General features: G+C 39.8%; 1 protein-coding gene across 5 annotated transcripts in view; it reads right to left on the reverse strand.

The window, feature by feature from the left end:
* Positions 1 to 14,708, reverse strand: part of tspan12 (tetraspanin 12) — a 16,595-nt gene extending 1,887 nt beyond the window's left edge. For 2 of the 5 annotated variants that reach the window (XM_028451648.1, XM_028451645.1), the window contains exons 1-7: positions 14,352 to 14,475; positions 13,980 to 14,208; positions 12,422 to 12,504; positions 6,996 to 7,131; positions 1,922 to 1,987; positions 1,395 to 1,502; positions 26 to 169 (exon numbers count right to left, since the gene is read on the reverse strand). In XM_028451648.1, the coding sequence (XP_028307449.1) occupies positions 26 to 169; positions 1,395 to 1,502; positions 1,922 to 1,987; positions 6,996 to 7,131; positions 12,422 to 12,504; positions 13,980 to 14,045 (603 nt within the window). In that variant the 5' untranslated portion in view covers positions 14,046 to 14,208; positions 14,352 to 14,475. The other 3 variants (XM_028451647.1, XM_028451650.1, XM_028451646.1) reach the window with 3 other exon arrangements.
* Positions 14,709 to 17,329: the final 2,621 nt, after the last annotated feature.

Genomic DNA, 17,329 nt, shown 5'->3' on the forward strand with positions numbered 1-17,329 from the left:
CTAACATGTAGTGGGCAGGGCCTACTTCCTGGTACAGGTCGCTGAGGTCATGGAAGTGGGCGTGGCGAGCACAGCCTGAGTATTGATTGGAGCAGCAAGAGTCAGGAGGCCACTCCCTCTCAGTCATCTCCAGCCAATCAGTGAAGTAGATAACACCACAACACTGAAACTGGAACACAGAGAGACAATTATATTTTATTTATATAGCACCCTGTATGACATAGTCATTGCATATATATTATGGAAAAACACAACATAAATAAAAAAGCCAACATTTCCACATTAGCAGCACAGGAGACAATTGAGAGGAAAAAGTCTGTTGATTGGAGAAGAATCCTCCAGAACAGGGAACTCACTGTCGGTCCTCATGTTTTCAATGTATTCTTGCTCCAACACACTGGAATATATTTTTATTTTAAATCACGTTAGCTTTTTTTTGTCTTAGATAGTTTGCAAGGCTGGCAGCGTTGACACATTTAAAATTTAAAGATGGTAATTTAATACTAAAACTTCATCATGGGCAGCAGTATTTAACTCTAATAAGTACTAATTACATCTGTCATATGTATTTATCTTTATGAGTTTTAATCCTGGAAAGTACATCAGATTTTAGATGGAGTTCATTGGTGACTAGAGCTCCTGAAGGCCCCTCATATGGTTCATATGTGCTAGCTCAGTGATTCTCAACTGGTGGGTCGGGACCCAAAAATGGGTCGCGAACAGCTGGTCAAAAATAAATAAATACTTAAAGTCTCTCATGTTGGACTTGTCTTTTATTTTGAAAGAAACTTTTCTTTTGACAGTCATGCTGTGAAGTGCATGTTGCACAGGAAAATATATAGATTTATGTTTTTAAAAAAGAGAATGTTTGTTTTCAGCAGCAATTTTTGAAAAATGTGGGTTGCAATTTAATGGCTGTGGAAAAATGTTGGGTCCCAGGGTGAGACCAGTTGAGAACCCCTGGGCTAGCTGGTGCCCGCGAGCACCTTGTTGGTGACCCCTGTTCTAAACAATATGGCTGAATCCATGTGTTATTGTCCTGTGTAAATCTTAATCACCTTTTTGTCTCTACAGAACACATAGTGGAGGAGGCCAAAAGCAGAGAAGCCATCACCCTAGAGTCAGATGAATCAGGGACACCCTCTTAATGGTGAGACCCATCCCATTTTTAGATTTAAAGTTTTTTTTGCTGGAACGCAGACTTCAGAACCAGTAGTGGAAAGCCATTCGTTTTTAAGTTCAACTGCCTCACAGCATTAAACAGAACACTTATAAACTATGTGAACAGCATGTCTAATTGCCTTTTTTACCTGGTTAACACAACCAATGTACTTACAAAAAACCCTAGCCAGTGTGTGTGTGTGTGTGTGTGTGTGTGTGTGTGTGTGTGTTACCTGAGTCTGGAATCTGTCCCAGCTGTGTGTGATGAACTGATAATGCTGCAGTCCATAGTTCTGCATACGACTCTTCAGGCTGATCATATCAGAACGATGCACAGACGGCTGGACAACAGACATAGGAAGATAGGTTAACACAAACACACACAGAAGTAAAGCCAGTTAACTGCAGTACAGGGGGTCGCCTGTTCTTGGACTACATCACCCACAACCCCATGCAGGCAGCGCAGTGAAGTTCCCAGTCAAATAATTATACCTATTTATGGCCTAAGTTTTTAACTGAGACACACACACACACACACACACACACACACACACACAGGACTGTTAGGACCTGTGTGTGTGTAACGTGATCTGCTTCAGCATTACATTACCGGCTATTCTTGGACTTGGTAGAGCAGCTGAATATCTGAACATTCCACAACAACTAAAAACTCACCACACAACTACACAACAAAACAAGAACAACAACAACAGATCAACACAATGGCACACAACCAAATAGCAGCAAGCAGGTGTCTCACCTGGTCGTAGGTCCAAACAGCACTAGACAGCTCCACACAGAACAGAACCAGGAGGCTGCACAGGTACTGAAACACAGAGCAGACAAACACATAAGAGGGGCTGAGCCACCAGCAAATGGATGATGGTTTTATAAACTAATATAAATTACATTTAAAAGCCATTAGCCAACATAAAACGTTTTAGGACTTTAGGAAATCTATTACTTAACTAAATGTTGTTTTTAAAAGTAGTACACAAACTGTCATTGTCAGTGGGAACAGTTTATGTCTATGTTTTTCACCAGTACAACAAGGTAAACTTAGTTTGGTGTGGTAGCTCTAAGGACGGATCTGACAGTGGTCAGTTAACTTGGATCTGTAACAATGAGTTGATGTTTATGATACTGAATGTCTCATAAACATGGGATACTGTATATTTATGTATCATGTTTATGAGACATGAGCTTTAAATGTAAAGCTACTGGAGACAATGATTTTTTTTTTTTTTTTTACCAGATAAAGACGTAATGTAGGCCTCATAGATCAATAAATTGAAGATCATCTATCCATCCATCCATTCCCTCGAAAAAAAGATGTAAAGTTTGAAATTGCAGCTCCAAAGTTTGTTTTGATCTCCACTGTAAACACAAATTTCATGCATTGAGGGCTACTAATGTGGGATGAGTACACATTTTATAATATTTCACCTTCTTGTACAAGATTACAATTATAATATTTTATTCAAAGCGATGTACAACATGAGCAGTTAGGGTTAATATCCCACAGTGATGACCCAGGTTGGATTTGAACCAGTTACCCTACAAATACAAGGCTGTTCTGAGTTGTTGTTGTTGTCATTTTCTCCGTCTCTCTGTGTTTCCAACACAAACAACGAATGCGCTGCTGTGTCATGAGATATATCTTGTTGGGAGAGTATGGAGGCTATATTGAATAATGGTTTATGTTTCTTTAATGGTGTTTTACGATGTTGATTTTGTTAGATAAACACTAGCCAGCAGAAACATATGGAATTGTCATTGGTGGTCTCAATTTGCAACGTGCCTACCCAACCCTAGTGCTCATGGCATGTCACTGGTAGTAGTAGTAGTAGTGTTAGTAATAGTAGCTCCAGTAGGAGTGTGTTGAAGTTTGAGCTGAAGATTCTCAAGATTTGGCCAATTTCCTATTAACACAAAATGGAGAGTATCTCGATACAGAATAACACAATGAAAAATAAAGCATGCATCTCATTTACTTTTTTGATTGAGAGGCCAAAACAGAAGTTCGTGAAAAATTACAAACATTTTAGTTTTTTTACCCCCCATATTAAATTGTCTTCATTCTGTAGGGGGCGCTAATGTGACAATTTCTGTATTTCCACATTGAACTGGTTTAGACCAAGAGTTTAACAACCGATTTACATTTGACGCAAATCAAAGTTTGTATGTGCAAATGGGAGCATTTTCAAAAAAATTTAATTTTCAAAAGGTTTTGGCCAAAATGCAAGTTATCAAAAATCTATAGATACATTGTAATGTACTTCTCTAGATGATCTCCAGCAATTTTGAACCCCGTCAGTGAACCGCCCCTCGTGTTATGTTACAGTTATTAGCTCCACCCCTTATGTTATGTTACAGTTAATAGCTTCGCCCTTTGTGTTATGTTAGAGTTATTAGCTCCACCCCCTGTGTTATGTTACAGTTAATAGCTCCGCCGCTGTGAAATGTTACAGTAAGTAGCTCCGCCCTTTGTCCGACTTTGTATTTCCAAATGAGAGCATTTAAAAGATCATCAGATATAAATCTATATGTTTCCTATAGGATGTCATCGGTAAATGAAAGGATCAATATTCTTTCTCCTGTCAGCTGTCACATCCACACAGCGACGTGTTGACAATGATCCTCCATTGATTGGACAGGTCATTTTCAAAGAGAACTGATTGGTCAGGAGGCGGGGCTTTAGTACTCGCTCAGATCTGATCCAGAACAAAACCGACCAGGTTTGGCCTTCAGTCTAAGTTACCATGGTGACTTAGCGCTGTAAGGCGTTATCCAGCTCCGTAACACAGCACACACTGATTTAAACCAGGAAGTTAGTGCGATAAGAGGAAATCTAGCTTCGTAGTATTGGCCCAAAGAGCCGTAATAACGGCTTCTACGTGGTCTCCACTGATAATGTAGTGGGCTGGTCTGGATAGAAAATGGGAAATGCCAGGGCTGAATTATTGTCTCAGTACACCCCTGGGTGACAGGGTGGTGAGATGACTGTAAGACTGCTCAACACCTAAAACATCTGCAGTATGTGCTGGTATAACATGCAGATATCCTGCCTGGAGACCCCACATTCACACTAGCTTCTTGTGTGTCCCGGGACCAGACTGCGCTCCCACATGAGGAGTCACGTCAAAGGGAAATTATTATCATCCATCCAACCATCCATCTTCAAACCTGCTAATTCCCGTTTATCAGGGTCGCGGGGGTCTGCTGTGCCAATTTCCGGCTCTCATTGGGCGCTGAGCGGGTGTACACCCTGGACAGGGCACCAGTTATTACTATTGTCATTATTATTAATATTATTATTATTGTTATTATGTTGCTACAGGTTGAAATGTTTTTGTTTTATTACAAAGTCTGTAGGTGCCATGAGATTACCTTATTTGTATCTGGCACTAAAATAAACTAAAACTGAATTGCACACAAATGCGGCTGGTTACACTGTGTGTGTGTGTGTGTGTGTGTGTGTGTGTGTGTGTGTGTGTGTGTGTGTGTGTGTGTGTGTGTGTGTATGTGTGTGTGCGTGTGTCAGCAGGTGTCTCACACATTTCAATGTTTACAGTTTGATCTCCTGACACAGAAGTTGACCTTTGACCCTGACCAGGGACAGAAAGACATTGCTTTTGAATACTATCTATTTTTTCTTTTATATTGCATTTTAAAAGTAAGATAAAGAAACAACTTTAGATGAATTCTAAATAAGAGACTAATAGGCATGTACTGTCACAAATTCCAACAAATAATCCTTGCTCTCCAAACTTTTCCTTTAAATAAACATCATATAAACCGTGAGAGAAAAGGTTTATTTGCCAACATTCTTGGTATTAGATAACTGGAAATCATTAGCCTCCAGAAAACAGTAAGAGCACTTGAGAAGTGATTCACCATGCGTCGAAACACACTTTTGGATATTATCAAAAACTATCGTCTGTGAAAATAAAAGATAATCCCCGCCTTTAAACATCAACAAAACTATGACTTGTGAACATCAAAGAAGACCATTCCCTGTAGACATCCACGAAAACCACACAAATAAAACCATCATCTGTGTTTTTTTTTAGAAAAGAATGCTAGTGAACATCAACCCAAACAACCACCCATGAACATTAACCAACACCTCATGAATAAATGCCGTCACCCATGTTTACTTGGGAACAGATGTCAGGCGAATGCAGCCCTGCTCCCCTTCTCCTGCTGATCAAACACATGGCTCTGTGACACGCTGAGGTGAGGCTTTTTAATACTGAAAATCATATCCACTCTGCAATTTTAGTTATAGTGTAATAAAAACAAGTAGCTCTTGTAACTTAGAGGGGTTTCCTTGTCAGTTTAGACTAGGGGTAAACAACACGGTGCCCATGGTCACCAGGAAGCCCGCATGAGCCGTGTGAGGGGCCCTCAGGAGCTCTCGTCACCATTGAGCTCCATCTAAAATCTGATTTACTTTCCAGGAACCAAACTCGCATAGATAAATAGTATATGACAGATGATGTAGTTTGCAGTTAGTAAAGTTAAATACTGCTGATAAAGTTTTAATACTAAATTATCCATCTTTAAATATTTATTGTCACTGAAACATTGTGACCAATGTTTTTAAGTGTTGCAGATCTGATGTATGATCAGTGGTATTTCTATGATATACGGTATATAAGACAAGGTATATTTTCTATAAAATTGTATGAAAATGAAACCAGTGCTTAAATAAGGAGAAATACAGTGTTTCATATTAAAACCCTCAACATTTCTTACCTTTTTAAGTTACTGCTATAGCCTTCCTTGTTATCGAACCCCCTAAATAAAGTGAAACCATGAAAATGTAGTATTTAAGCAGTGCTTTTCAAACTTGTAGCACTTCAGACTATAAAGAAGGATTGGTGCAATTCAAAAAGTTACACTGGGAACTCAAACCATGCAATCTCAAGGTGATAAACCGTTCTCTGCCCATTCGGCCCAGTCTGTGGTTATCACTGTTTGAAAGCAGCCTTCGAAAAACCCTACTTGTGAACATGAAAGAAACCCACTGCCTGCAAGGCTAAAGGACTGCCCTTTTCCACCTTGGATATATCTCTAAAATCAGGAACTACGGGTGTCCCAATATTATCCTGAAAACAAATATCGGATATCGGATTCAAATTTCCAGATTTTCCAATTTTTAATTTTTTTTTCAATTCATTTTTTACTTATGTTATTCAATTGTAGAATACTGTAGATATTATGTTGAAGGTTAAAAATTATGTAACCAATGATTAATAATAAATGGGTCAGTTTTTCTCATACCTACTGTTTCTACTACTGTTCTCTGTTTGACTAACATCACTTGATCACGCCTTTTTTAAGATTCCACACTAAAAAATAAGTCATTATTATTCTTTTAATAAATAAAAGAGAGAAAAGACAGAAAAAAAATACTATGTATGATTTATGCTGATATCAGATCAATATCGGTATCGGCCGATACGCAAGGCTGCAATATCGGTATCATATGGGAAATAAAAAAGTTGTATCGGGACATCCCTTTCAGCAATATCTTAGCTCAAATTGATGCTCCAACACCAATCAATATGTTACAGCTAGACTACGTTATTGTAACTCTTCAGAATGTCCCAGTAATGTCCAGCCAATACAAACAGGACATCATTAAAAAAATAACACACATAGCCTATGAACATTACAGAAAACAACTGCATATTAATAACCTATTAACACAAATGGGGGGAAATAAATCACCTGTAAACATAAATAAAATCCATTGTCTCTTTTCTAATTAGCAGCTGACTGTCTCAAACAGGAAGTTGTGTGTTGTGTTTTGTGTGCCGTGATACCCAAGAGAGCAGCAGAGGGTCACAGCGCAGAGCACCACAGAATCCAACCACGGCGATGACGATGAGGACACAGGAGGCAGAGATCAGCACAGGATGAACAGCCGGAGAGTAGGAGCAAACAGCAGCTTCCTCCAATCTGTAGCAAGAGAGGGCAGGGCTGAATACACTATCTATCTATCGATCTATCTATATATCTATCTATCTACAGTATCTATCTACAGTATCTATCTACAGTATCTATCTATATATCTATCTATCTACAGTATCTATCTATCTATCTATCTATCTATCTATCGACCTATCTGTCTATCTATCAACAGTATCTATCAATCTATCTATCTATATATATATATATATCTATCTATCTATCATCTATCTACAGTATCTATCAACAGAATCTATCTATCTATCTATCTATCTATCTATCTATCTATCTATCTATCTACAGTATCTATCAACAGTATCTATCTATCTACTATCTATCTAGATACCCAGGAAGAGGGGGACAAACAGCAGTACAAAAGTGACAAAAGTGCATACACTATAAGACAAACAATAAAACAAAACTAAATATAAAATAACAGTGTACATGAAATCAATGCAATTCAAAAACCATCCATCCATCCATCCATCCATCCATCTTCTTCCGCTTAGCCGTTTCCGAGTCGTGGGGGCAGCATCCTCAGTAGGGAGGCCCAGACTTCCCTCTCCCCGGCCACTTCCTCCAGCTCTTCCGGGGGGACCCCGAGACGTTCCCAGGCCAGCCAAGAGACATAGTCTCTCCAGCATGTCCTGGGTCTTCCCCGGGGCCTCCTTCCGGAGGGACGTGCCCTGAACGCCTCACTAGGGAGGCGTCCAGGGGGCATCCTAGTTAGGTGCCCGAGCCACCTCATCTGGCTCTTCTCGATGCGGAGGAGCAGCGACTCTACTTTGAGTCCATCCCGAATGACTGAGCTTCTCACCCTATCTCTAAGGGAGAGCCCAGCCACCCTATGGAGGAAACTCATTTCGGCCGCTTGTACCAGCGATGTTGTTCTTTCGGTCATGACCCAAAGCTCATAACCATAGGTGAGGGTTGGAACGTAGACCGACCTGTAAATCGAGAGCTTCGCTTTTTGGCTCAGCTCCCTTTTTACAATGACGGACCGGTGCAGACTCCGCATCACTGCAGACGCCGCAAAAACCATACGTCAAAGTAAAAAGATGCATTTTTAAAAGAGATTGAAAAACAGGCAGAGATGAAGCCTCTCTCATATGAAGTGGCAGTGCATTCCACAGCTTCGGACCCGCATCTGCAAAAGCTCGGTCGCCTCTGAGATTTTCCTGCTGTCAGGCACCCTTAGCAGTCACTGGTCAGCTGATCTAAGTAACCGAGCAGGGGCATAGAGGTGAATAAGGTCTGCCAGGTATTTGGGTGCAAGCCCATGCAATGATTTAAAAACAAATAAAAGGAGTTTAAAATCAATCCTAAAATGAACTGGCAGCCAGTGTAGAGTGCTCAGGACAGGGTAAATGTTCTCAAATGTTCTTGTACCAGTTAAAAGTCACGTAGCAGCGTTCTGTACCATCTGAAGACGAGAGATGGAGGATTTACTAATCCCCACATAGAGTGAGTTAGAGTAGTCCAGTCGAGAGGTAATAAAAGCATGGACCACTGTCTCAAGCAGTGGTTTGATTTTGACCAGTTGTCGTAAATGAAAGAACCTTGATTTGACAACAGCTCTGATCTGGCTATGAAAAGTGAGGGTGTCATCTAGCTCAAAGCCAAGGTTTATGACACTCGTTTTCACAAACAAAAGTTTTTTTTTCAAACTGCGATAAAATGCCCAATCCAGATCCGGTCGGGCTGAAAGTTCATGAGGTAATTGAGAAACTTACCCAACATAACTGAACAAAATTTCATAGAGATCGGTCAAATATGAACCGAGATATTATTTTTTTTTTTTACATTTTGCCAATGATGAGAGATAAAGGGAAATTTCAATATTTTAAACTGATCCCCTGCAAAGTTTCTGGAATCTTCTGTGGCATATGGTCTACCTTTGGTTAGATTTTTGTCAAAATCTGTTTAGTAACAGACAGATAAATAAATAAACGCCAGTGAAAAACCATGTGAAAAATGGTGTTGGGTAACACTTGTTGAAGGTGGGACTGGATGTAGGTGCGGACGTAAGGATTTTATTGATCAAAACATACAGATGTTGCGCTGTGACATTCCCCTGTGGCTACAACAGTGATACTTGCAGGTTCTCCACTCCTTCACAGGCTAACAAGCGGGAAAAACCTTGGTGAAAGTCAGCAGCCGCAGAGTTTGAGCAGGTACACAGTGCAAAGTGGATGAAGTTGGCGTCTGTTGCAGCTCTGAAGGGCATGGCTGAAGTCAGGTAGATCTTCCCGGACCAACTGCTCTTCACTGAGGAAGTCCAAAATACAAATCGCTTTCTCTGCCAAAACAGGGGCCAGAGCACTAGAGAACACGTGCTGAGAAAAAGACCTGGTCGTGCCTGGCGATAGCGAACTGGACAAAATGAAACCTCTACAACCATTGCAGAGGGCAAGGTTACAGGTATGACACTATTTGTATTTTTATCCAAGGACACAACTGATCCACATCAAGAAATAGACTGAGCATTTACTGAGGTGGAATGAAGACTCTGCAGCCACTTTTCACTGGTTTTTACTCAGGGGAAGCGACACAGACCAGTAACCACCGCTGTGATTCCAAGATGCTCTTTGGAGCTCCTCGTCAGGCAGGGACAGGCATGTGAGTTCAAGAATAGAACTAGTATATGTTTACAAGGCCAGCTGCTTTGACACATTTCCAGAGTTCGGACTGCATTGAATACTTTCACAAGGTTTTCCAAAGCTCTGCAAGCAAGTAACTATGCTGCTGTACACTAAACCAGACCAGCACAAAGATGGATCAGCTGGCAAACTTACTGGGTCATGACATCACAGGCCACCATAAGTATATCATCTCCCACAGAGCAGGGGACTGAGGGGGTGGGTAGCAGGGTAGTGGCTAGGCACACTGGATCATTGGAAGGGATTTCACGATTACAGATTTTCTTGGTACAATAATTGTCTGAGAAGTAATTATGATTTTATGATTATCATGTAATCAATATAATCATTTATTTATTTCACGCTACCATGAACAAGTCAAATCAAATGAACACTTTTTATATTTCTTAAATTTTCATTAATTTCCATGTTTGGATGCTCTCGTAAGAAAATAATATATCAACAATGTGAAGTAACCAAAAAGTAGAAGAAAAACTAAAATAATCCCATTGAAGGTGAGGGTGAATAAGAAAAGAGAAAAATAAATCAATATAAAACATTCAGTTGAATAAAAGATTATATGCAAATATTTTAAGCGTTTATTGGACCAAATATTAATCCTCTAGGGGAATGTCATATATGCGATAAAAAAACAGTACTTTGATTTTATGTTTAAATTACATTGCCAAAAATAAATTAGTAATAAATGAATGTCCCCGTGACCCTGAAAAACAGAAACAAGCGGGTCTGAAAATGGATGGATAAATAAAGAAAGTGTCTGTTACCGAAGTACATGTACGTAGTGTCTTAGGGTTAGGTTATAACATAATATCGCCAAATTTTTTAGGGTTAGGTTTAGGATATGGTTTAGTCTTATTCACGTGACCTAAACTGACCAATGACTTTTTTTATACAGACCAATGCAGTGACACTGAAATTGTTTGACCACTTAAAAGGAATGAACCTCAAACTGTTTCATTCATGTTTGCATATGAACAGCAAAACTAGAACTGTCAAACAGTCATTTTTGCCTTTACGTAACATTACGTACTTAACTTGTCTTATTGCACTGTATGTCGGAGAAGTGTCGCACACAATTCATTGCAAATGACTCAGTAACAACTTTCTACCTGTTCATTGTGACGTTAGGTAAACATTGACATGACTTAACCCAGTCACTACAAGCCTTTACTTTTACTCTGGTGTACAACGCCAGGTCACTGTAACATTTTTAATGTATTGACTGATTTCACTGTAACTTTTTGAGTCATTTTTAACATTTAGGCTACAATTCCACACGGCAAACTTCAACCGTTTATTCAGAGGAAAGAGCTCTACTTCTTCCATACTCTAGCTTGTTTGGGAGGGTGAAACTGGGAGATACTAAAACCTGGAAACATTTCAGAGACATACGCTACCGGAGACAAAGTAAATTCTGCCCCGTACTGCATGCATAGGCTGAATTATCACCTAGTTTATGATTTTACCAGTTGTTAGAGCTATTAGCTTTACAGCAAATATTTATTCTCAGTTATTGTTTTTCGGAGTTCAATAGGGCTTTATTTATTGTTGAGTAGTTCCTACTGCATATTTACAAGTTAATAAATATTATTTTATTATTGTGAACAGTTCCTGTTATGAACATATGCATATAATACATCTGAATGAGGCAACCTTTTAAATGATAATAATGCAAAATGAATGAAAAACAAAAATACAAAAATCCATGTGTTTCAGAGCAGTAGGAACTAATCGCCAGGAAAAAAAAGCCCAATAAAACTCTGGAAAACAATAACCAGGTATAATGATCTGCTCCCTGGTAAAGTTAGTAGCTCTGACAAATGGTACAATGATACACTTGGTAATATTATACCCTGTGCATGCAGTACGGGGCAGAATTTACTCTGTCTCCAGTATGTCTTGGAAATATCTCCGGATATTTTTGAGTTTAGTATCACCGGTTGCATGTCTGCAACTGCACGAAGCATCAAGAGGTGGTGACAAGTGAATGTTTTGTAACTTTGTTTTCATTCCGGACAAGTTGTGCTGATGTAACACAAATATAGTTCAGGCATAATATTTTATGGAAATTGATGGTATTTACGAAACGTTACAATTACCTAATCATTACATTAAATAGCACAGTTAATCGTGAAAATGGGTAATTGTGACATCTCTAGTCCTCTGGGCTTGCACAAGCGCGCTGGGGGTTTGAGTGGGTGCCTCTTTGTTGTCTGGGGTATGGGGGCGTGGTTGGAGCCACCTCGGGTCCCCTCTATGGCCACCCACCTGGCTGGTCTGGTGGGTCCATGGTGGTGCAATGACATCCAAGAACGGTTCTTACACACACATCTGTTGTGGACACAGGGACGCCTGGGGCTTTGGGATAGTTCTCATTGTGACATAACTTAGAAATGTTTGCTCCCAGCAAAAAGCTCTGTGACACTTGTAAGCACACATCTACTCCCTCTGTTCACTCTTTTCTTTGTACTACTGGGCATTGGGATCTAAATATGTATGTAAATACTACAGGTTTTACTCTTCTGCACAATAATTGTGTGTGTGTGTGTGTGTGTGTGTGTGTGTGTGTGTGTGTGTGTGTGTGTGTGTGTGTGTGTGTGTGTGTGTGTGTGTGGACTCACCTAGTGTGGGCAGTCAGTGTGAGGACAGCATTCAGGGAGTCTCTGATCCACGACGCCACAACAAGAACACACACTGACATTAACTACACACAAACACACACACACAAATCATAAATAATAACTTAAACACACAACTGTTACTGCAAACTGTTTGAGGTGTTTAGTTTGTTTTATGGGCCGTTGTTTAGATATTGTGTGAATACTCTATTTCAGGGGTGTCAATGTCATTAGTTCAGGGGCCAACACGGAGCAGGCCACAGATTTTTTGCAGGAAAACAAGTAATGTCAACATGATTGTGCCTTAGTTTGTACTCCTAGGTATACATAGAATACAAAGTATGTAAAAAAAACTGACAATATCCAAGCAATAAGTGACAGGTATCAGTCCCAACAACAATGAAAACTTTAGACTTAAATTAAATCACGTAGGCCATATCATCAAGGATCTAAAACGAGCACACAGTGCTAACATATGAAGACGGTGCAACTGCTAATGCTAACAAAACAATGACAGGGACGTCTTATCATCACACTTTTTAGCGTTATTTACAGCTTACCGAAGTACTCTGTTCGTCGTCTCCAAAGATAGAAGGAATTGAACCCTCAATCAGACAAAGTCTTTCGGAAAATCCTTCTTTATACTGGCAAAGCAGTCATCCTTGAAGTGCTTCGCGCACACAAAAATGATCTTACCCACAGTTGTGGGTACATTTTCATGAAAAATAAAACTCAACCAGGCACTTTGAAAAGGTTCTGATGCTGGGAGACGTTGTAATGAAGCGTGTGGGTTACTACATCCAACAACCAAACATTTTATATTTTATATTATCCTCTCGTAACTTCGGCATCCTGGAGCTTGGACTACAAAATAAAAGCGAGAAATAGAAATGGCGGATTGCTCTAAGTGTTGGGCCTGGAGTCGATGTCTTAATTTGGCAGTTCCGCTGCAAATACTGAGACGTTATTGTTCAAAAAACGTAATAGAGAATCGAAAAATCGAAACAGATTGAAAAATATGACCAAAACAGAATATAAAGATATCAACGGAGCACCTGAAGAGACTAATTTGAACTTTTCTAAACACTCTAAATAAACAACAAAATGCATTTAAGGGCTAAAAAAGTGGATTTAGCATGATATGTCCCCTTTAAATGTGTCATCACTAATTCATTCCATCATTATGCTTTTTGTTATTTTTCATAGTATTCTAAATAAAATGCTGTAGTCGGACAAAGGGGGTACTTAGATTCAGAAATAACATAAAGGAGGCACTTGAGCCAAAAAAAAAGTTTGAGAACCACTGATTTATAGAATGATTCATGATTTTTCTGTCATTTTGACTTTCTCCTGCGGGCCGAATTGGATGCTCCAAAGGGCCGGATTTGGCCCCTGGGCCATGAGTTTGACACATGTGCTCTATGTGGATATTTAGATGTGAACATTTGGTGATGTGTGGCTGTTCGGATGCTGTGTAAAATGTGATGTGTAAAGAAATCACTAAATGTCAACTTTTCAGATGTAAATGTTTCAAATGATTATAAGTGATGTGTATTCTTACCCAGAACATTCCATTGAGAGAATACAGCAGACCTTGCGCACAGCGGACAGCGTCCCTCCGGCTCATGTCTCCTGGATCTGTGGGACAGACCAGCCTGTCACCAGGGTTCAGCTTCTGGGGAGCATGTCACCGGGACTCGGTCCTTCGTCCGGGGTGAACCGGCGGCTCGGCCTGATCCCAGCGGGGCTCCGGGAGAGTGGTTGGGCTGTCCGAGCTGAACACCTTCACCCTATCGGTCACAATGACGCAATAAACGCAATTTCTTTTTCTTTTTTTTTTAAATATTTGACGATGCAGATATATTTTTTTTTTTTTTATGTATTTTTTTAAGCAAAACACTGGAACAACAAAAAAAACCCCACTGTTACTAACCAAGGTAGAGAACAGGATTCAGACCGCCTCCACACACACGCACGCACGCGCACACACACCATCTACTTTATATAGCCTTCGTGTGAATTAGCGGTGGGGCGATATACAAAGTTTACAAGTCTAGACGATACTGAGCTCACGATAACAATACGAGACGATTTTCGAGGGAAAGGAAAAAAGAACCAAAAAAATTGCATTTTGGAAAACCTTTTTTTTTTCTTTTCATGTGTGTGTGTGTGTGTGTGTGTGTGTGCGTGTGTGTGTGTGTGTGTGTGTGTGTGTGTGTGTGTGTGTGTGTGTGTGTGTGTGTGTGTGTGTGTGTGTGTGTGTGTTTACCACTGCCTTAGTGCCCGATGACATCTGGGATAGGTACCAGTAGACCCCTGGGACCATGAAAAAAAAAGCAAGCAGGTCAGATGGATGGATGTACAGAACATACATCTCATGCTCTTGGGGGCCCTCTGGTGGATTCAGGGGCCCGAGCAACCGATAATCCTACTCATCGATGCCTTGGGTCTCCTGTGCTTTCAGCAGAGGGCATTGTGGTGGGCTTAGATACACTTTCTGACAGCACTGATATATCACCTGTGCAAATTCTGAATTGCAGATATTGTTAATAAGTTTTCCTCATTTTGTGTAAGAGCTCCGAAAAAAACACACACCACTTCTATCACTCCATGTCTTTTGTTGCAACAGCTCCTACAAGCTTGATTTACACGTAACAGCACTTACTTCTCTGTCTGCATTTTGCTCTGACTGGCAAACAGTACAAATGGCCCTTTTTCAAGGTTAAATCAGGCTCCTCCAATGTCACCGTCTGTAACTCATGACAATCCTGTCTATTATTTGCTCATCTTTGGTTGTTTCAAAATCTCAATGCTCCCCCAACTGATACAGATGTTGCTAGTGTTGTAGTACTCAAGACTGGTTTTGGTCTCAAGACCACATTTTATAGGTCTTGCTCTTGTCTTAGACTCTAGAGTATTTTTACTCAGTCTCAGGCTGGCCAGACTCTGGATTTTCTGTCAAGACCAGCACTGATCTGCAATTTTTCAACTTCATTATTCTGAAATTAATCACTTGGAATTATTCCTGATTAATTAATGTATTAATTTGACTTTAACTCTGAATATCAGTCTAGAAAGACCACTTCTGACACCATGTCATGAACGTGCTGGCTCCGGTGTTTTTGAGTTTTATGACTTCTTAGTGTACTTCAGGACAAAACAGCAACATGTGGTCACACTGTTATATTATATTTGGATAACTGTATAGCTTTTACCATAATTCTACACTCTGCTACCTCATTAGTAAACCTATACTTTTATCTAGCTGTCAACGCACAAGTGAAGATCATTTAAAATTTGAATTCAAAAAAACAAAATGTATGTAAAAAGTAGAAAATAGGGTTAAAACCAGATCAAACGTACATTTTATAACTAAATGACTGATAATTTAAAGGAATACGCAACCCATCACATTAATACACTTTAGATGATAGTTCTAAAGGCTGAAAAAAAAAAGTGTAGATTGTTCTTCTTTTAATCGTGGGGTGTTGGTGTGGGTCTGTGGGTATCTTTCTGACTTAGCATGACTCTGGTACGTAGCTTGGTTCAACAACGATGACTCAAGCAGGGAAGATCCATCATCGGTTGCCTTTTTTTTTACGTTGTAAAATAGAAGATTTGTTATTGTAAGTGTTGAAGCTAACAAGATTATTCAAGAAGTATTATTTTGAATCTGTGAACATCAGCTCAGAGGTGAAGCTTTTGCTTAGAGACTGCAGACCGATGCCGACACCTGACACTGAGTCAGTGGACAACGCATTGTGTGTCGCGCGTTATCCAACTGGACTGCACGGGGACACCTCGCCTGATTTTAGGGAAACACAACAATGCAGGGAGCAAAATGCTACTTTGAGAAAGAAGGCTCTGTAAATTAGGGGCCATTATATTCTCAACAGGTCATCAAAAAAACATAATTGTGTACTTGTGGTTAGAGCTTTAATCGGGCTCACAGAAATAGACCCGATCTCGCCCGAGCATGACAGAACATGGCCCCAACCCGTCCGAATCCGAGTGAGGTCGATCGCTCTTTAAGCCCCAACTTTTTACAGCCCGACACTATTCAAATCTGTGTGCTCACATGTAGAATGATCAGAGACGAGTTTCTAAAATAACTCAGCTTTATTTTCTAGCTACTCGTTCTGCATACAAATATAAACATGACAAGCAGCTTCAAGCTTCACAGTACTGGGGCCTCGTGTACAAAAGGTACGTACGCCCAAAAACAAGTGTACGTCATAATCCACGGTAAAATCGGTCTTTCACGTCAAGTCCCGAGGTGGCGTACGTACGTTTCTAGTTGATGTGTGTGTGTAACACACCCACAGTCAAGCATTCAGCAAACTGTGTGTGTCTATATTAATGTTTATATTAATCGGTATTGTGTGTTTTTTTTTTAAACATAATGTATTCATGTGCCAGAGGCCAGTGATAGTTTATATTGAAGGGGCGGGGCTAACAGTGACGTGACAAGCCATATGAAACGTCACAAACCACCATTCTCAGCCAATAGCAAAATTTGATTATAATAGCCAGGTTTCAACCGATAGAGGGTAGTAACTCTTACATGTTTACAACATGTTATGCAAAATTAAAATAGTTTTACTAAAATATCAAGAGTTGGACTAGGATCAATAAACACTACTTCATACCCAAATATATTAGTTTTAGCAGAAAGAAGGAAAACAGAACAACAACAACAACACTTGTATACTTGACTTACTAATATTATTATTATTACTGGTGCAGTGCCCGTAGAAAGTATGTTTTGCTACAGAAAAGTGGGAAGTTTTTTCATGGATAGCCAAATGAGGTTGTGTTTGAAGGTGGGACGTTAGGGGCATTTAGGCTTGTTGTGAAATGTGTAGAGTGATAACTATTATGTTGTTATACTGTATATGACATCATCACATG

Source organism: Gouania willdenowi, chromosome 6 (assembly GCF_900634775.1).
Source record: "Gouania willdenowi chromosome 6, fGouWil2.1, whole genome shotgun sequence".
Taxonomy (NCBI): Eukaryota; Metazoa; Chordata; class Actinopteri; order Blenniiformes; family Gobiesocidae; genus Gouania; species Gouania willdenowi.